At 37.3% G+C, this 21,422-nt stretch overlaps 1 protein-coding gene across 6 annotated transcripts in view; it reads right to left on the bottom strand.

Moving 5' to 3' along the window:
- Nucleotides 1-367: 367 nt before the first annotated feature.
- The window catches only part of trim3b (tripartite motif containing 3b), a 43,658-nt gene continuing 22,603 nt past the window's right edge, over nucleotides 368-21,422 (bottom strand). For 5 of the 6 annotated variants that reach the window (XM_046860461.1, XM_046860459.1, XM_046860460.1 and 2 more), the window contains 10 exons: nucleotides 14,117-14,268; nucleotides 13,692-13,872; nucleotides 11,881-12,613; nucleotides 11,602-11,702; nucleotides 10,984-11,151; nucleotides 9,448-9,616; nucleotides 7,634-7,693; nucleotides 7,271-7,341; nucleotides 7,015-7,155; nucleotides 368-2,905 (listed from right to left, as the gene is read on the bottom strand). In XM_046860461.1, coding sequence (XP_046716417.1) covers nucleotides 2,753-2,905; nucleotides 7,015-7,155; nucleotides 7,271-7,341; nucleotides 7,634-7,693; nucleotides 9,448-9,616; nucleotides 10,984-11,151; nucleotides 11,602-11,702; nucleotides 11,881-12,613; nucleotides 13,692-13,872; nucleotides 14,117-14,268 — 1,929 coding nt within the window. In that variant the 3' untranslated portion in view covers nucleotides 368-2,752. The remainder of the gene's footprint in view (nucleotides 2,906-7,014; nucleotides 7,156-7,270; nucleotides 7,342-7,633; nucleotides 7,694-9,447; nucleotides 9,617-10,983; nucleotides 11,152-11,601; nucleotides 11,703-11,880; nucleotides 12,614-13,691; nucleotides 13,873-14,116; nucleotides 14,269-21,422) is intronic. The other variant, XM_046860462.1, reaches the window with a different exon arrangement.

Below are 21,422 nucleotides of genomic sequence, written 5' to 3'. Positions count from 1 at the left end.
CAGCTAGAATAACACCAGTGTGATGGTGTTTATATCAGCAGGGGTTCTCACACGTTTTTTGCTGCCAGGAATCCCTTAAACTACACAATATCCACAGACCACCTCAGATTTATTTCATGAGTATTATGAGAACACATGTATTAAAATTGTCATCAGTTTTAAGTTGATGTTATTTATTGTCTATACTTGGCTATAATGACCACAATGTATAATGACATTGTGAGCTTCGGACTCTGGTTTGAGGATCATGGTTCTACACAGACAATCTCCAGTGTTGGTTAAACCAGTACTGAGGCTTTTGTTTTTGTAGATTGTGTGGAGGTGTGTGTGAGAGAGAGAGTTGTCCTGAGCCACAGAGAAACACATAGCTGTTTAAATATCTTTATATTTACAATTTTAATTACACACAGTTCGAATTGCTCAGTGTAGACACTGAAGATTTCATGCGCTGTACATGTCTTTTTTTTATTACTGAAGGATTTTCAGTTAATGATGGATTCTGATTTATGTTCTGGAAGGAGTTAGTGATGATTATTATCCGTGTGTGTGTTTGTGTATGTGCTGGGCATCTCAGAGATAAGGTTCAGCTATTTTGCTCTCTTTTCTCTAACACAGATTTAAGGAAGACAAAAACTATGGATTGACCGTGTTTCTCAAAAAACTAGCTGCTCTATCGCAAATGCTAGAACTTGTATGCAGAGAATTCGAACTAAACTACCGACTACTTCCAGGCTGCTGCAATGCATAGAAGCCATTTCCAAAATGCACTGCTTCAGCGTTGAGAAACGATTAAGAATATCGAGTTGATTTAACACGTGCGGTACATCAGGAAATGAAATGTAAAATTTAGCTACAGTCTCCGCAGCATGTTTAACATCCCTTTGTGTGCTGGGTCAAACTGCATTTTATAATCCCCAAAGTTTTAATGAATTAATGTAAGGAATCAAACAACTCATCACAGACAGAAGGAATGTAATTACTTGAAGCCTGATAAAGATGGAAAGCACAAATGTGGCATTCTTACTACTGAACCACTGCTCTGAGATGTCTGATATAACAGAAATACTCACACAGTCATTTACAGTTATTAGATGTAACAAAACTGATTTGAAGAAAAAGTCCACATTGCGGGAACAGCCTCAACAAGCACGACTTTCCCGGCATTTAACTGCAGTCCAGGAACAGATCTCTTCGGAGTCATTAATCAACAGCTACAAAAAATGATTTTTCTGTGACACTACATTCAACTTGCACAAACTCAATATGACTGTAGTGAGTGTAAATGGTGAAAGAACAAACTTCTATTATGGCCTAAACAGCACCTTGTACCTCAAGACAAATGGATGAGGCTATCAAATTAAAGAAAACCCACAAAAAATCTAAACTAAATATTATTGAAAGCTTTGGCTGGTGAGAATTTTGTGGAGCTCCTCCAAAAACACTTGAAACAACAAAATCTATACAAAACATCAAATAAATTAAAACAACTAAATACTGCTTAAAAAATATGGCCTTCCCACTGCCACAGTAAACACAATGATATATATATTGAAAAAAAGAAAATGATTATTTACAAAGATATTTTGCATATGCAATTCGAGATGTGCAAACACACTGCAATGTGATAAACAAAACAAAACATATCTGAACCCAGTTTTTTTTTTTTTTTTCCCTTCATCACCCAGGGTTTTTTTTTTTTTTATAGGAACTGAAACATCACGTAGCATGACGAAATGGAATAGAAAAATAAATTGGGTCCTTTTTGGCTTCTGCTTGTTGCTGTAAAACACAGCAGTCACTCGTGTGAGCACTTCGCAAGTACGGCTGAAGCAGAACACGTATCAACATATCAGTGACATTACTCAGGATGCTGAGGTGAAACCAAAGTGTGGTACATTTACAGATTACAGATATATTCATATTATATATATATATATATATATATATATATATATATATATATATATATATATATATATATATATGCATATTTACAGACACCTTACGTTTATCACATAGATACAAAAACAAAGGCATCAAAATCCACAACCGGTGAGAGAGAAAGAGAAAGAGAGACAGAGAGAAATTTGAAACTGTCGGTTTTTGGGGGAAAAAACATTTCTGGTAAGAAAAAAACAAATTAGGTTTAAGACACTGGATTTAAAAATGCAAGTATAATAATAATAAGAGATAATTAGTTATCATTTGATAGTGTTAATTATATAACTGATAATGCATCAATATAATGAATTCCCTAATGACATGTAATTTCAGTATTCCCATCAATTCCAATTATAATTGTTACATTTAAAAAAGATTATAATTAATGAATTTAATTTCCAGAAATGTAGCTGCAGGTCTGTACATGTGCTTCTGTAAATGATCTGTGACTAGGTTGGAGTTTAATGCTTACATGTTATCATGGAATTAATTATATAGAAGTAGAAATGTCTGTAGTTAGCAGGTTGCAGAAATGATAACACTTAATGAATGCATGCTTCAAAGTAAGTGCTGTACAACAATTTCTTATCAACCTAAAGGTGAACTGTACAAATTTGTGCTTATTAGAGTCACTCTCCCATTCCCTCTTAACAATCATAAGGTCTGGTTCATCATTATTTAAAATTTAAAAAGATATTCTGCACTGTGACAGAAGAACTGCTTTCGTGCTTTCCACTTGTTCTCTAGAGTTTGGTTAAGAGATTTAATTTCAGCTGAATGTGCAAATCATTAAGGAGAGAGAGCTGCAGCACTACTGCAGGTAGCGATACACTTTAAAGCAGTGGTTCCCCGAATCTGCAACGACCACATGACCTTCAGACGTGAGCGCCAAACCCTGCGGCCCATACAGTGGGTCTGCACTCGTGTTGATGTAGGACAGGAAAGAGCCTGAGCTGTCAAACACCTGAGAAGAGACAGAAAACACATTTTGAAATTGGAGGTAGATACATCATATTTGTTTACCAAACTAATTTATTATTAGTAGTAGCAGTAGTAGAATTATAAGTATTATTATTTAAAACGTTTAAGACTCTAAATGCTGCAAACGGTTTTGCACTTAAGCCTCCATTAGTGATAAAAATATGTCCTAAATGTACATACACTGTATGGTTTGTGGACACCTGACCGAAAGATTTGTATGTGCTTTTTGGACATCATCCTCCACATTTAGTTTCTATTTGCTGTTAATAAGCTTCACTCTCCTTTGAAGATATTCCACTAGATTTTGTGGAATTAGTAATATTAATAAATCATTACTATGGTTTATAAATTGGCACTTACACTTTGTAAATATATATATATATATATATATATATATATATATATATATATATATATATATATATATATATATATATATATATATATATATATATATAAAAGAAGCTCTATTTAACTTAGCTCCTGTTATCACTTGTGTTCTAGCAAATATAAGTAATTTTCTCCCTGGTCTTTACCCTCTTTTTAAGTTATTCAGAAAACGTGCTGTCATGTTGTAAGAAACAACAAATTTTTATTTTTTTTTTAAACTAAAGGTACAGCTTTACCTTTTAATACACTTCTAGCTATGATAAGTCTGGATTTTCAAATGTGATTTATTAAGCATATTTAGTTTTTAAAAAATGTCTGCTGAGCGATATCCCCCTTGGGCACTAGCTTGGCTAGGATTTTAATATGTTGTTTGTGTTTCCTTCTTATAAACACTTGAGAATCCAGACTTACTTTAGCTAGTGCTTCTCTGAGGTGAGTGTAACAGAGTGGTGGTCCATACAGCGATTCTTGCAGTGTGTAAAATGTAAATATCTGCAGTATGTAAGTTATGGATGAATGTAGTTTAAATAGCAACATTGGTGATTGGAGTGTCCCGAGTAATCCTGTCGATCCCAAAGTGGATTACATTGCAGGCCCATTTGTAACTATGCCATGTTCAGTTTATAGATAAGATAATGCTAATGAGACTTTATTCAAATAGTATGAATGTATGTATGTTACTAACAATGCAATCTGAGCTGGATTGTGTTTTATAAAGTGGTTTATCATCCCTTTAAACACAGGTTGAAGCATTAGAAGAGAGATATAAGCTAACTATGGATAGCGCACTTAAAAGGATATTAAGAGATGCCGTGTATGTTAGATTGAAGTCACTGCAGAGTTCCTTCCAGCCTGCTTTACAAACACTAGAAAAGTAAGTGGGAGAAGCAGATTACGAACGTTAGGCCGAGTTGCATGCTAATAATTCCCAAACTAATGGTCATTCCCCAATTCAACTAATTGGGTTAATTGTTAACAGGTCAGCAACATGATTGGGTGTAAAGAGTATCTTATGAAGGCTTTCAGAAGTAAAAATCTGCAGAGGATCACTATCAGAGAGAAACTGTCTACAAATTGTGGAACAATTTCAGAATAATGTTCCGCATCATAAAATTGCAAATAATTGAAATATCTCCTAATCTACAGTACATAATATCATCCAAAGATTTAAGGAATCTAGAAAATGATCTATGCACAAATAAACATGATCTTTGGGCTCTCAGGTGGAACTGCATTAAAAACTGCAATATTCTGTAATAGAAATCACTGTAGGGGCTCACAAACACCTTCAGAATTAATTGCCTGTGAACACAGTTTGCTGTGCCATCCATAAATCCAGGTTAAAGCTCTATAATGGAAAGAAGAAGTCATATGTGTGCAAAATCCAGAAATGGACACTGAATCCTCAAGACTAAAGAGAAGAGGGACCATATGGCTTATTATTTTTAGCACTCGGTTTAAAAGCCTGCATCTCTTATGGCATTGAGGAACATTTACGTCCTATGGAATGGTCATCTTTACATCTGGACAGTAGTAGAGGAGTCTGGGTGCTGAACTGGCCTGCTTGAAGTCCCGACCTTTGGCAAAACATTTGGCACATCATGAAATGTAAAGTACAATGAAGAAGACCTAGAAATTCTAAGCAGCTAAAATCCTGTATCGGACACAAATAGGACAACATTCCACGCCCATAACGCTAGTAACTGGTCTCATCAGTTCCCACACATATCAGGAATGTTGCTAAAAGAAGAGTAGATGCAACAGAGTGGTAAAAAAATGGCCCAGTCCCATCTATTTTAAGATATGTTGCAGCCATTAAATCCAAAATATGTTTTTCCTTAAACTGGTACATTTCCACAGTTTAAACATTTGATATTGGGTTTGTATTAATAATGACTATAACAAAAATGTTATAGGCTCTTACACCCAGCACCATATTATTTATATATATATACAGTGGAACCCGGTTATGTCGATGTCCTAGGGGGTTGCCAAAAAGCATCGAGATAACCGATGATCGAGATAAACGAAAATCAATATGGCGGCAAAATATTAACGTGCTTGAAATTTCTTTATGTACATGATGTGCGTTAATAAATGAGAATGTGCATGCACGTGTTTTTGGAGGGTTTTTTTACACAACAGCGTTGCCGCGATTTGTTTGATGAAGGCATGCTATAAAAATACATACAGTACATGTTTGTTAACTGTCAGGAATCCACCTGCCACGCCCCCTTCGGCCCTCTTCAGCGTGTCAGGTGCTTTCTCGGCCGCTTTATCTGATGCGCCCGGCTTCAATCGCGCACATATGGTGCTCGTTTAGCATCATCACCAGCTCCTATTTAAACTTCCACACTCTCACTGTCCGTTATTGTTGGTATATGTTGGTTCACGGCGGTCATTGTTATCGCTCATGCGTATCCCGGTACGTGCCTTCCCACCGGCACTCTCTCAACGGCTGCTCTTTTCTTCCCATAGCGCATCGCGGATTCCCCCTCCAATCCTGCCGATGTTAATTCTATGCTTCTGCTGCTCATCCCACGTTCCGCACTGCGCTCCTACCGAGTTCTTCTGCGGCTGCACAGTGCCGATCGAGATAACTGACGTTAAATGGCAAATTTTCCCCTCCTTGTGCTCGAGATATCAGGGCTCGGCTTCATAAAAAAGTCGACATAACCGATAAAAAATGCTTAGACAAAGTGAGAATTTGGCGGTTCCACTTCAAAAACGTCGACTTAATAGGGTTGTCGAGTTAACCGAGGTCGACATAACCGGGTTCCACTGTATATATTTTTCTGTTTGGGGGTGGGGGGCGGGATGTCGTTCTATGTAGCATCACCACATATTATTCCTCTTCATTACTTGTTGGTTGGTCAATGCCACACATTGTTTGCCTGTCTTGTATCCTCATCAGCTTTACATGTTTGGACCTGGCTCACAGTATCACAATTTATTCATAGACTTCTGTGCATCAACATGTGCAGCATAATTGACCCCGAAAACTCCATACAATAAATAGAGATCATGCACATAGGAGGGAATATTGTTTCAGCAGTAATATTTTCAGAAGCTATAGACATCACTGGAAAGTGGATTCCATAGCACACAGTTCGGCTCACCATCCTGCTACAGACATTGACTTTTGCAGTGGTTCTCAACTGGTTTGGCCATGTAGTCATTAAGCCACGATGTACACACTTTACTTAACCCACAAATACTACTACTACTACTACTAATAATAATAATAATAATAAACACTACTACTAATGAATAAACATAATTATATAGAAATTTGATTAAATAGAAGTCCAGAACTAGTTTTTGTCACTTCAGGTAAGTTGGTATGAGCCATATGTTTTGACATTCATTTTGTTGCTTTACCAAACCATAGCTAATTTGTATAAGCATGAAAAAAACTTACTTGCTGCCACACCTGAATTTATGGCTCATTATTACTCATATAACCTGTGATCATAAAATACCACAAAAGACTGAATTACACTGTAGAACTGCATGCTGTAGACAATGGGCCACAATTGTGTGTGTTGAAAATACATTATTTGGGTTTGAACTAAATCTTTTAGCCTTGAACATTTACTGTAGAGCACAACTCCTACATGTTTATTCAGTGCTCCATTTTTAGACACAAAAGTCTGAAGCTATTTTGCAACACATGTGTGAGAGGCTGCTGACTGTTATCACCTGTATCCTGCTGTTACCCCAGTCTGCTACGATGATGTTCCCATTTGCATCAACAGCCACTCCTGTCGGGGCATTAAACTGCCCATTTCCTTCACCGTGTGAGCCAAATTTAAACAGGAACTCGCCATCTGCACTGAACACCTGAGCAAAGAGACCAAATCTAACTAACACATCAAAGTACAATCCCCAATACACATAGCAGTTTCCTATAGAAGCTCATTTCCAGAAGGGTACATGTTTTACCCCATAGCCTTACCTTGACCGAGTGGTTATGAAAGTCTGTTACTATTATTTCATTCTTGTTGTTGACAGCCACAAAGTGTGGACCTGAAAAGACAAATTGAATAGGACAATAAGACACTAGACACTGGTGAGGTCATGTGATCTGCCAGGAGAATAAGACAATCAAGATTAAAACTAAATCACAAGCATTATGATTCGTTCAAATGGCTACTTTATATGATTCCACATAGCACACACATAATTTGTGCTGATCTGTATTATGATTTGATTCAAATTAAAGCCAAAAATTAATCATAGATTTCAATTAAGATTTCAGCAGTTGGGGATGAGTGTTAGACGCCACACGACACATTGTCGCAGTGCGCTCCATACTTACTGAACCCAGGGCCAGATTTACTAAGCTTTTGCTCCATTGCAAAGTTTGAACCACTTTTTTCTATAAAGAATAAGGGACAAAACACAAGGGGTCAGAAATAACTAGACAAAAACAAGCAAGCAGAAGGGTGTCAGCCAAAATATGAGAGAGAAAGCTAGCAAAGACCATTAAGCAGCTCAATATTAACACACTAATGGGGTCATTAGGACACATCCACATGCACATTTTGTTAAATAAACTGGATAATAAATAACCCACAAAAAGCACTAGGAAAAGGGTTAGCTAAGGGAACTAAGGTGATGGCAAAATCTTCAGCTTTACATGTTCTCTAAATAACTTGGCAGTCTAGGCAACCCAGAGACAGTCTAATGATTGCGTTTGGCATTATCATGAATATGTTTAAATAAGAGCAAGGAGGACAGAATGGAGGCACTTCAACATTCCTTTACATACTGGAACTGAAGCCTGGGTAAATCTGGCCATTAAAATGCATCTGATATACATTTTTAAATCAGTTAAACTTATTCTGCAACATAAAATGTCCTGGTCCATGCTTGTTAGTTTGTAACAAAAGATTGTCAAGGATTTTTTTTTCAAGGTATACAAAAGTAATGCTTAAAAATGTGCTCTTCACCCCCTTAAACATTTCCACAGCTCAAATTGTTACAACCTGGAACTGAAATGGACACTGGGTATACTGTATATACTGTACACACATATACATACAGTACTGTGCAAGTCTTAAGCCACCATTAGATTTGTAGTTTCAGCAATGGTATAATTAGTACGAGTACATGAGTTTTTCTATGTACCGGTAGTTAGTGGGATAGTGGGAACCTAGATCTTGTAAACCTAAATTTAATGTAATCCTAATTAATGCCATTGCTAATATTTGTCCTACTATTTCATGTGAAAATGACTGTTGTAAGATGAGCCTATTACACCATGTTTGTGCAAGACATGCTTAAGCATTACATACACATGCTGTATGGGTTAAATTTTATTGGAATTGCTTTTTTTTTATTTTATTTTTTTATTTTGTGTACATATTTTCTGTTTGTAGTGAGAAATAAATATGAAAAATAAATCTTACAATTTTGGTAAACAACAAAGCTGGCAGCTTAAGCCTTTTGCAGAGTATTGTATTAAATATAAATCTATATTAAATAATAAATTATTAGTTTAATTTATATTACATATTATATAAAATGTATATAAAAAAAATCCCACAACATCGTACTACCACCAACATGTTTCACTGTGGTGATGGTGTTAAATAACAATGTCAAACTTTTGTTTAGGAAAATCTTCATTATCTGAGAAACAGAATACTACATAATCTATTTAGTAAAAAAATATTTTGTTGTATTTTTACTGCACATTTTTTATATATGCTGTATACACACAGACACATACACACAAGCACATACACACACACACACACACACACACACACACACACACACACACACACACACACACACACACATATACACACAATGTTTTTAATGTGTCTATGTGGCACTTCAGCTAGGATTTAAATAACATTTGCAAGCTTCACAGTCTGTGTAACGCTGCTGTTAACGCCAAACCATTAAGTGAAAACCGTGACTTAGGCTGGTTGTTAGAAAACAGTCATCACAGCACACAGCAACAGTCATTAAAAAAGCTGGTGTAAAATCACACAAACACCTAGTGCCATATTTAATTATACTGAGAACAACGACAACAAACCTCATATTAGACTCTTGCAAAGTACATAATCTGTTATCTTTAAAGTCTGTGAGCTGCTCCTTAATGTTGTGCATTAGTACCTGCAAACTGTCTGTCCAATGAACCCCTTGCCCCAAACCTGGTGACCAATTTCCCGTTGGACTGGAAAATGAAGACACAGCACGCCTTGTTGTCTACAGCGATAATGTGACCGTTTCGATCCACTGCGACACCCTTCGGCCCCATCAGCCTCCCAGCGCCAATTTTATTCTGAGCATAAACACAGTGGGAGGAAAGTCTTGCAATAAGAACATACAGGAAACTTTCCTTCTCAGATATGGTCATTGTTGGTTTTTTTTTTGGTCACTATTTTACTTAGGAAGAAGGTGTGGGCTACTATTCTTTGAATTAAATATCTGATAAAAACTTGAATTGGGAAAGAAATTTTAATGTTTGAAAGAAAAGCCTATAAAGTACTTGGTGGTTAAAGAGGATATTTCCATGCCTACTGATCAGACAAACCCATCTCATCCCACAACAGGACTAAGTAAACCTTTAAGCTTTGTTATTTATTTCAGAAATCCTTGTGATATATTCAGTTTGTGCTGGTCTGACTTTAATAAAATAGTGTTTTAAAATTACTTTGTGTTTAAGTCAGTTTTGTGTTTGTATAGACCATAACGCATAAAAGGGCATTAATGGGAACATTAAAGAAGGTTCTTTAAAAAAATAACTAAAAAGTTACTTTTAACAGTAACGCATTACTTTTTGGTGTAAATAATCAACAAAGTAACTAAGTTACTTTTCAAATGAAGTAACGAGTAACTGTAACTAGTTACTATTTTTTAGTAACTAGCACAACACTGGTTTCTAGTATCTAAAAACATTTAGTTTCTAGTATCTAAAAAGCTTTTTAGGACTGAGCACACACCCAAACTTGTTTCTCTCCATTGTAAATGGCAAGGATAGGGTGGCTATTAATAAAGGAAATAAACTAACAATGCGCCTGTCCGCTGTTCATACTTCAGTTACTATATTTATGCATTGAGTCTAAATACTGTTAGTATAGCAACTTTATCAAATCATATTTCTTAATATCTTATTGCATAGCTTTAATTAAATTTACATATAAATATTGTTTATATTGATTGAATAAAATTTTCATTTCTACAGATACAGTAGTAGTTCATTCACATGCCTTGCATGACAATACTAAAAAGGTGATAATGATCATTACAACAGCTGATACTGTGAAGCTTTCTGTAAGGAGCTGCTTGTTCAATATATATGAAAAAAGAGTCAGTGTTTTGTAATATTGGAAAAACTTCAAAAAATATTACACCCTCAAATGAATTGATAAACATAAAGGAAACATCTCTATGCTGTAAACAGTCTATTCAGTGTAAAACCTAAAGATTTTTTGTACTGCTTATAAGGCATGACACAGCTGAGAGTAGGGAAATGTTAAGGCATTACAATTAATCATGTAACAGAACATCTAATCTCAGGACTTCTAATTCTTTCATTTTTATATGCTATATTCTTGTTAGAAATAAGAAAACGGATACATATATCATATACATTTGCATTTTCTATTATTCCATATGTCCTTGTGAATTTTTCACCCAAGTTCTTACCTTAAACTTGCCTTCTGAGGAGAAGATGCTTATCCATCGGTTATCATAATCAGCTACTATGATGTCTCCGTTCATGTCTACTGTTACTCCTGTGGGTCGCTGCAGCTGCCCTGGTGAGCGGCCCCGCACTCCGAACCTCATCTTAAACTGTCCATCATTAGTAAACACCTACACAGAGGAAACATTGCAAAATTAGGACCCGATGACCTGATGGTTTTAAAATGTACAATGTGTATAGCACCTGGCTTTTGTTGACATCTCTTTATGCGCCACATGTCGTTTAGTTTTAAAGAAGTTTGTAATTAATAACCTTCTTTTATCTGTTAAATGCAGAGCTACAGTATTAAAAAACTGTCATGTACTAGCAATATGAATATTAGTAATCAAAAATATGATTAATATTTATTACATTAACTTTTTATACTAAAAAAAAAACAACAAAAAAAATTTTCACCCTTGATTTCTTCTATTAATTAATGACAAAAGTTACATTTGATTAGCTATACTCTGCATAAAAAACTAAAAAAAAAACTAAAAAAATAAAACTAAAAAAGGGAAATATTGAAGTTCCAGTCAAACTAAAAATATAGTGCAGATTAGCTAATAAACTGGACTCGCCTGTATGCACTGGTTGTTGCTGTCTGCCACTACAACTCTGCCAGTGCAGGTGGAGATGCCTTGAAGATTAGTGAACTCGCCCTTCTCCCTGCCTCTTGTGCCTATAACAGACAGTCAATATGAAAGTGCAGCAGGGACCACTGCTGAGAAATCAATTCTTAACTAAGAGAATATCATTTACAAATGTACTTATTAATATGGCATAAAGAGAGTTTAAATTAAATGAAGTAAACTCCTGAAAAGACTAACCACTAGACGACTAGAACCACTAGGTCTTACCTACTCTGTAGATAAGCTCATCCTCGATAGGATTTTCCTTCTTCTTAGTAGTGCTGTACATACTGGAGGGTCTTCTCACAGCTTTCTGCCTGATGTGTCCTCCGCTTCCACTGGGTGACTTCACCCTCCTCTTCACGTCTTCAGGAGACTGAGGTACATCGCTGGGCTTCACAGCACGCAACCTGAATGGACTCCCTCTTACAGGCTGGCCGTATAGCATCAGTGAGAAAGAATACTCTCCCTCACTCCTCAGTGTGTATCCCACTTCATATGTGCCGTTTTTATTGTCCACCACCTCCACCTCGACTGCTTTGCTTCCTTCTGGCCCTGTGAGATCTGCTTTGAGAAGCGCGTTTCCGCTTCGCACAAGTTCTCCGTCCTTGTCCTTGGTGGTGACAGTAACAGTGCTGTGCTGGCCGATGACAGCATGTCTCAGCCCCTCTCCGGTGGCCACGCTAGTGTGTCCAACAGCACTTGTAGTGATCAGGACACCCAGGTTCTGGATGGAGCGCCGCAGGCCCTCTGTCTCCAGGCAGCACTGCAGGTGTCCGTTTTCATGTGGTCGTTCTGGAAAGGTGTGGCATGCAAGAGCACCTGCACGCTCCCCCATCTGCTTCTGTACAAGCAGCACCTCAGCAGCACCACCATGGCTCAGTGCCTGTTCTGTGAAGCTGCAGCTGCTCTCGATATGTTCTTTTGCCTGCTGTAGGGATGACAGCTGGGACTGCAGCACCTAATACACACATAGGTAAGAGAGGGGTTATGATGTATTTCTCATACAAAAGAGACTAATTTCATGTTGGTCGCAAAAGCATTCTGGGGAAAATATCTATGCATATAGACAATGACACTATATTATTTATTTTGTGTTTTGGTGCCACTATGCAATTTTACATATAACCAGAACTCCCAAGATAAATTACATTATATTTACATTAAATATATACCTATACATGTAATTTAAAATACTTCATAGATGGAACCATGAAATACTGTTGTTTGATTTATTTTATTTTGATTTGATTTGTCAGAAGGTTTATTAACTCTCTAACAGTTGCTCTAACATCAGTCTTAACTGTAATTCTAAAACTGCAATGTAACCATAGGGTGGTTTTGATGCTTCACATAGTGTATGAGTTGTAACAAGTTAAACCTAAAAATATAACAGTAAATGAGTGAGGAATAAACAATTAAAAGTAATATATATATATATATATATATATATATATATATATATATACGTGCTCATTTAATGGTTATGGAAGAAGTCCATGGTTGAAGTCTTCATGGTTGAAGTTAATATGTTTTTTTTGTTTTATATACATATATTTTATTATTAAATCTATGAGAAAAAAGTATTGGTAAATTGGTAAAAAAAATAAAAATAATAATAATAAAAATAAAATTAAAAAAGTGACTTTTTCAATATATGAGGATTCAAGTTGTTTAAATGTTATAAAAAAAACTGAAATTTAAAAGTACTATGTTGTACTATGGCAAATAGCTGTGGTATAAGTAGAATCAAGCACATGTGCTGTTATTGAAAATAAGTAGCAAACACATTTTAAGCAGCACAAACTGTCATGTTAAATTTTTTACTTATATCTAAAATAAAATTATATAATATTTTATTATCATGTACCCATCTGCTGTTGAGCAACTAATTATAATTAAGTATATCACATAGAGCAACTTTACTCGATGACATTCCGGTACAGAGTGTTTCATTTGGCTACATTAACAGGAGTAAGACATTTTCCTGTCTATAGAAAAAAACCCTAGCTTTTTGCTGAGGTAAAACTTTGCCTGACCTTCTGCTTGGAACTGCAGATGTTCTCTAAGTCGGTGATGAGCGCAGTCTTACGTTGGTGCAGAACCCGCTCTAGCTCCTCAAACGTACAGCTTATATCATTCACTGCTTCAGTCTTTCGCTCCATCAGCTGCCTGGAAATTTCATTCACCAATTCTATTGCAACTGTAAGCTGGGGCAACCTAGAGATATATAGAAATAATTTTTAAAATACATGAAGGTGAAATGAAGGATATCTGTTATTTGTATTATTTTGAGAAAACCAGAGAGCTGCGGTTTAACTCTGACACACTAAAGGAAACTTTGAGCTTGACAATATGTAGTCTTTTACATTTAATATTTGTATATATTTAATATGTATTTTTTCAACCTGAAACTGCTATTCTGCTGCTGAGTCTGTGATCTGACTATGAGTTAGTGTATTACCTGTTACGAATGGCATCCAGCTGATTCTTCAGTGCTGCTTTATGCTGTTCCAGAACGTCTCTTAGTGGAACAGTGATATGCTCTCTGTGTTCCCCCTCTGTGCAGTCTAAACACATGGCTGTTTCACACGATTCGCAGTAAAACTCCATCACCTGCCGAGGGAATCAATGAACAATAAACAAGTGTAACAACCTCATCTGATAACCTTGCTGACAATGAACATTCCTTAACATAACTTTTTGTTGAATGTAAGGACACTTTCACTTAACACATTTCCGGTATCGTTGAAGGTATTGCTATCCCCCTTATTTCCCTCATGTGTAATGCATTGTACAGCTACGCTTATATCTTCTGCTATTAATTCAGTATAAGCAGATGGGTAAAGCGGGTTTCTTAAGCCTTATTTATTTACACTGGATGATATTGTTGTAGCACGCCCTCACAGTTGCTAAAAATGGCCTCATGGTGGTGTGTGTCATGAATCCTACAAACCCAGGTATGCAGCTATGAAAGTTCATTCCTATAGGCCAGGACAATGTTTTTGACAGCTCAGGTTCTGTGTCATGGCAGTGTCTCCTGCACTTGTGCTGAAGGTTAATAGTGGGCACCTATCTGATTCTCATCTTTCTGAGATAAAATCACTGCTGCTTCGGTATAGTGACATATTTAGCACTAGTAGCACAGATTATGGTTGGACAGAACTCACCCACAAAATCAATACTAACCATGCAGCCTCAGTTAAAAATAGTCCTACTGTACCTAATCACAAATGCAGGATGTGATTCAATCACAAGTAGATGACATGTTGGCCAAAGGCATAGTTGAAGTCAGTTATAGTCCACATGGGCTGCCCCTGTCGTTATGGTGCATAAAAAAAAAAAAAGATGTCTCTTGCCATTTTTGCATAGATTATAGGGGCCTCAGCTCTGTCACTATCAAAGTTGCGCAGAACTGATCCTTTACCCAGAACTGATGACACCTTAGATGCACTTTGGGAATCCACAATGGATCTGGTTATTGGTAGGTGCTGCTTCATACCAAAGACATAACAAAAACAGCATTCACCACCGGTCGTTCCTTATACCAATTTACATGCCAGTAGGCCTGGTTCCCTTTACCTCCCCTTTATCTATAACATTTTAGAAAAGGTTGTAGCACAGAAGTTGTGCTCATATCCACTTAGGAATAAAATTTCTTAAATGTATGAGTCAGGATTTAGGTCTCGTCATAGCACAGAGACGGCGCTAGTTAAAGTGGTAAATGACCTGTTATTGGCCTCTGATCAGGAATGTCTGATTTGTCTCTTTACTTGTTTTGCTCGACCTTAGTGCATCTTTTGCACCATTGATCATACAATCCTTCTTGCTAGACTAGTGAATGTTGTTGGAATAAAGGGAACAGCTCTCTCCTGGCTTTGGTCTTATCTGAATGATCGCTATCAGATGTTACATAAACAGATGTAAATGTGAGTTCTCCACACTCTCTGAGGTAAAGTTTGGTGTTCCGCAAGTTAGGCTCACTGGTTTTCTCTTTATATATGATGCCTTTGGGTGAAATGATACATAAACATGGTATTCGCTCTAGTTGCTATGCCGATGATACACAGTTGTATATTTTAGCAAAGCCGGATAAGCGAGATCAGATTATAAATGTTGAGGAGTGTGTAAAGGACATTAGACAGTGAATGCTTGATAACTTCCTTAAATGGAAGTATTTTTACTAAAACCACATGCAGCTAGAAGTAAACTTTCTGATTATGTAGCCTCTCTGGATGGTCTTTCTGTCTCAATGCGTACAGCAGTCAAAGAGTAGTTTAATTATTTACCCAAGCCTTTTGGAATAATATTACCAGGATTGCCTTCTTTCACCTTAGAAATATTGCTAAAAGTTAAAAAATATGGTGTCGTTACAGGATGCAGAAAAACTGTTTCAGCTTTTGTAACATCTAGATTAGACTGTGACTGTAAGGCTTTACTGTTTGGGTGTCTGAGTAAGTGTATAAATAAGCTTCAGTTCAGAATGCAGCAGCAAGAGACCCTACTTGAGCTAGAAAATATGACCACATCACTCCCAATCAAATCACACACTGATTATAAAATACTACTACTGACATTTAAAGCACTTATCGGTCTCGCGCCACAGTATCTGAGTGAACTTCTGTACCATTATGAGCCGCCATGTCTACTTAGATCAGAATATACAGGCTATTTGATGGTACCTTAAATAATGAAGACTACAGCAAGGGGCATATCTTTCTCTTATAAAGACCCACAGATATGGAACAGCATTCCAATTAGTGATTGGGACTCAGACACAGTCTCAGTGTTCAAGTCGAGGCTGAAAACATTTATTTAGTCAAGCCTTTTATCAGGCTGGAGGGATCATGAATATAAAGTTCAGTGAACTGGATATTTGAATGCTCTCGTCCCCTCACTCTCTCACGCGTCTGTGTTACCTTCTGGTTCTCCCTTTTAGTTATGCTTCCATTGTGAGTCTTGTCGAAGTCCTTCACTTTTATACAACAAAAAGGACACATAATAATCCATATCCTTCTCTCCCAGTAACCTACTCCCCCCCCCCTCTCTCTCTCTCTCCCTCTCCCTCTCCCTCGCTGTCTCCATGTTCCTGAGTTTGCAGTGACCTGTTCCTGCCCCTCCACTCCTCGGATCTGCCTGCATTGTCCCAGCCAGCCTCTGGATGGTGTTCTCTTCAACTGGAGGCCACTCTGTGCAGCTGTAAATGGTTTCTTATTAACGGCCTGGGGATCCATGAAATTACGGAGTAAGAACATTCTTTAGCACCACATTATCTGTGTAAAGCTGCTTTAAGACAATGTTCATTGTTAAAAGTGCTATACAAATAAAATTGAATTAAATTGAATTTCCTGGAAGACTTGCCTTGTGTATTAGACGATATTATTGTCTATAGTAAGAGTTTTGAAGAACATATGCTGCATTTTAAAGGAAGTCTTTGATCATTTGAGAGCAGCTCACTTGAAGTTGAAACCTTCAAAATATTGTTTTGCCCAACCACAGGTAACATTCTTGGGCCACATATTGTCCTGAGCTGGTTTGCAGCAGGACACAAAAAACATTTAAAAAGTTAGGAATTGGCCTACTCCTGAAAACCCTACTGAAGTCAAACCATTCATAAGCTGGTTTTCTTATAACAGATGTTTTATCTTTATGTTTGTAGAATTGTCACAACAACTGAATGCCCTTTCTCAGAACAGCAAAGTGTTTGTTTGGACTGAAGTAGAGAAGGAAGCTTTTGTTTCAATTTGCCATGCGTTAACCAATGCTCTTATCCTTTCATACCCTGATTTTTCCAAAGAGTTTTTGCTCTTTACTGATGCATCGAACACAGCAATTAGATGTGTTTTGGCCAAGATGAATAATAACAGAGAAAATGTTATTGCGTATGGCAGTCACATTTTAACACCCACTGGGAAACGATGGTCAACCTATGATAGGGAGTTTTGGGCCATTCTTTTCACATTATTACAGACCACAGGCCCTGGCAGATGGTTCCTGATGGTGGTCCCTCAGGCTCTGAAAAATGACTTGTAACATTGGACGATTGAGCACAGACAGTCACAAACATGCAAATGCAGATGCAGAATTTTGTCAATAATGTTCTGATTGACTCTATACCTAAGATTGAATGTGTGAACTTTGTTTCGGCTTGCACTCAGACTGATGTAGCTTATTTACAGCTTACCATGCCTTCACCAGCAAACCAGTTGGCTGACACTGATACCACATCTCAACAGATCTCACCCACTACAGTTTTTAGGCTGAATGCAGAACCACATTCCTTAATCTCTAATTATGTTAACATTTCACTTTTGGATATGGATAGGGAGGATATTGCTCAGGTTAAAAAAGCTGACCCTTTATTAAACACAGTGATTGATTTGGTGTTAGCTAAGTGCAGACCACTATATTCTGAGCTTAAAGTCACCTGACCTTTGGTTAGGCACTTTTGGAAAGAATTTCCCAGGCTTGTCTTGATTGGGTCCATTCTTTGCTGCAAAGTTAGACCCCCACTATGTCATTTTTCAAGTTGTGGTTCCACAGAACCTTAAGGTGTTTGGGAATTTACATGGACGCTCTCTCACTGGTCATTTCAGTGCACAGAAAACCTTACTGCATGTCCAGATCAGATGTTTCTGGCCCTACATGCCTAGAGACATTACAAAAGGGTGTCTGCAGTGTCAGGCTTGTGACGCAAGTGGTCCACAAACACCACAACAGCAGGACCCTATGCAAATCAGAGTTACAAGCATGCGTTTTGAGAAAGTGGCAGCTGATTTGACAGAGTTGCCTGCTACATGAAGAGAAAACTGGTACATTCTCATGGTAATGGATTATTTTCTTCTTCTTCTTCTTTCGGCTTCTCACATTAGGGGTCGCCACAGCGGATCATCCGTCTCCATACCCCCCTGTCATCTACATCTGCTTCTTTCAACCCAACTACCTTGCATGTCTTTTCTCACCACATCCATAAACCTCCTCCTTGGTCTTCCTCTTTTCCTCCTTCCTGGGGGCTCCATCCTCAGCATTCTTCTACCGATATACCCCATGTCCCTTCTCTGAACACGTCCAAAACCATCTCAATCTCGCCTCCCTCACCTTGTCTTTAAAACGTCCTACATGCGCTGTCCCTCTAATAAACTTGTTGTAAATCCTGTCCATCCTTGTCACTCCCAACAAAAACCTCAACATCCTCAGATCACAAAGTCTATATATTATTGGTAAAGGTAATGGATGGTAAAGGATTATATACGTAAGCCGTCATGATATACCCAAAAGTTTGCACATCAGTTTGACTCTGATCTAGTCAAAGAATTGTGCTTTCTACTTGGAGTATGCAAAACACATACCTCACCCTGTAATCCTATGTCTGACAGGGTGGTAGAACGTGCCAACAGATGAACATTTGAGGCAAGTTGAGTTTGCATACATCCACCTTTCTTTTTGCTTCATAGAAGATAAGCTTGTCTCCTTGCTGATTTTCTTCTTGGGGAAACTCCAACACATTCCAAGGCTACGCCTGAAACCCCAAATAAGTAAGCACATTCTATGCTCATTCGATTGTGCAAAGGAGCATGGGGGTTTAGAAAATAATACATTTGGAAAGTATGAGAAAGAAGAGTCGGTGTCCGTGAAAGTTATCAGAGAATTAATCTTGCTTTAATATCCATGCACAACTCTTACACCTGCTTTGTGGCATTTAAGAATATGAAAAGCTTCTTCTTGCCTAATTTTTCTAACCCATCATTTAAACTGGTTCTATGATTCTGGGTACTCATTTATGTGTACACATATGTGTACTTGCTCTAGTTTCGCTCGTGAAGTTTTTCCTTGCCACTTACATTTGTAATCTATTAAATTCTGTGAAACTGCTTTGGGACAATGTCCACTGTTAAAATCACTGTACAAATAATATTGAATTGGAAAGTAAACACAAAGTACTTTCTTACTTCATACAACCAAAGGCATAATCTTCCAGTGTTTTAAATTGGTAGCCAGAAATGTCACTTATCTTGCTAAGAATGGGTCTAGTTCTGCCTTGTTACAGGGGCGTTAGTGTGTTTAGTATACATTGTCTCCATACTGTGCCACTGTATCTTTGTGCATAGATAGAGGAGGGTTCAAAAACATGACAGGACTAAATCAGGGAAGAATAATTGAAAGCTAGTCATATTAAAAGGTGTGTAATCCCACCTCAACCCCTTGGAAAATTTATGAGTATCACCCTCAAACCTACACTAGAACATGGCAAAATGTGGATTTGACTCAAGTGTGTTTTGAGGCTGTCATTTATTAAAATTAATTAAAATTTTGTGCAAATCTTGTATGGATATTCTTTATTCCTTTAATTCTTTTTAATAACACCCACAATGCCACAACCCACAATGTTTTGGGGTTGTTTAAGAGCAGAAAAAAGGTTGAAGACTTGTTCTGGGTAGAAAGTCTACTGAATCAATTCCATCTGGACTGTGGCTAATTAGAACCAATTTCCCCATACAAGACAATGACCCTAAGCGTACATCCAAGCTCTGTAAGTGTTATTTAGAAAACAAGCAGTAAAACAGGACATCCTGAGTACTGATTTGCTCCAGGATGAACTGGATTGCAAGTTAAGAAAAACTAGTGAAGAAAACCTTTGGCAAGGTTTACAAGAGGCATGGCAAAAAAATATTTCAGCTGAATGTTTGGAGAAACTAACTGCCTGGATGCAGAGTGTGTAAAGCTGTACTTTTTTGTATAACATCTGTGCATTTATAAAAAAAAATTATTTTAATTTTAATTTTTTAATTTTAATTAAATTTTAAAACCATTTAAAAACTTAGCTTGAATGTGTCTCTTAAAAGCCGTATAAGACGGCATTTCCAAGCTTTTGGCAGGCACAATATATACACTGGAGATCGAAATTAGAGAACAATTTATAAACAATTGAACAATTCTGAAATAATGTCATCTTTACTGCTCAACAGTTAAAGGAGTTTTTGTCCTGTCTATACCATGCTACCAGAACACCTTTTCCACAAAATAACTAAGGCATTTCCAAAAAAAAAATTTTTTTTTCAGAAAACACACTGATCAAAATTAGAGAACACTTTCAGATACCTCCCAGTTATTGGTGTTAATCTGGCACCTGGTGCTAATTTCCTTGATTATCTGTCAACCCCTATTTAACTGGCAGCCTAACTTCCAGTTTCACTAACTCTGCAAGATGGTGGGCCGTTCTAAAGTGACTAAAGGGACTGAAAGCCCAGCAGGTTGTCCAGATGAAGGCCAAAGGGATGACCCTATCAGCCATAGCAAGACAAGTTGGTCGTTCCAAATCTGTGATTTCAAGAATATTGAATCTTTACAACATCACAAACTCATTCAAGTCTGCCAAAAAGGCTGGTCGTCCACGGAAGACAAATACAAGAGAGGACAGGATACTGCAGAGGATCTCAATGGGCAATCGTTTCCACACTGCAGCTGGAATTGCTCACCAGTTCAGTGCTAAACAGGGTAAGGATCTGTCTTGTCATACAGTGTCTCGACATTTAAGAGCATTTGGATTGAAAGCCCACTCTGCAGTGACCAAACCTCTCATTAGCAGAAAGAATCAAAAGGCTAGACAAAGCTTTGCTGAGAAGCATGTTTTGTGGACAGAGGAGAACTGGTCCAAAGTTCACTTCAGTGATGAAAGCAAGTTTAATCTATTTGGGTCCGATGGGAAACTTTATGTTCGGCGACAAACTGGAGAAAGACTGAACCCAAAGTGTGTAAAGAAGTCAGTGAAA

The sequence above is a fragment of the Silurus meridionalis genome, chromosome 11 (assembly GCF_014805685.1).
Source record: "Silurus meridionalis isolate SWU-2019-XX chromosome 11, ASM1480568v1, whole genome shotgun sequence".
Taxonomy (NCBI): domain Eukaryota; kingdom Metazoa; phylum Chordata; class Actinopteri; order Siluriformes; family Siluridae; genus Silurus; species Silurus meridionalis.
Note: the sequence above shows the minus strand (reverse complement) of the source record. Positions and strands in the feature narration are given on the sequence as shown.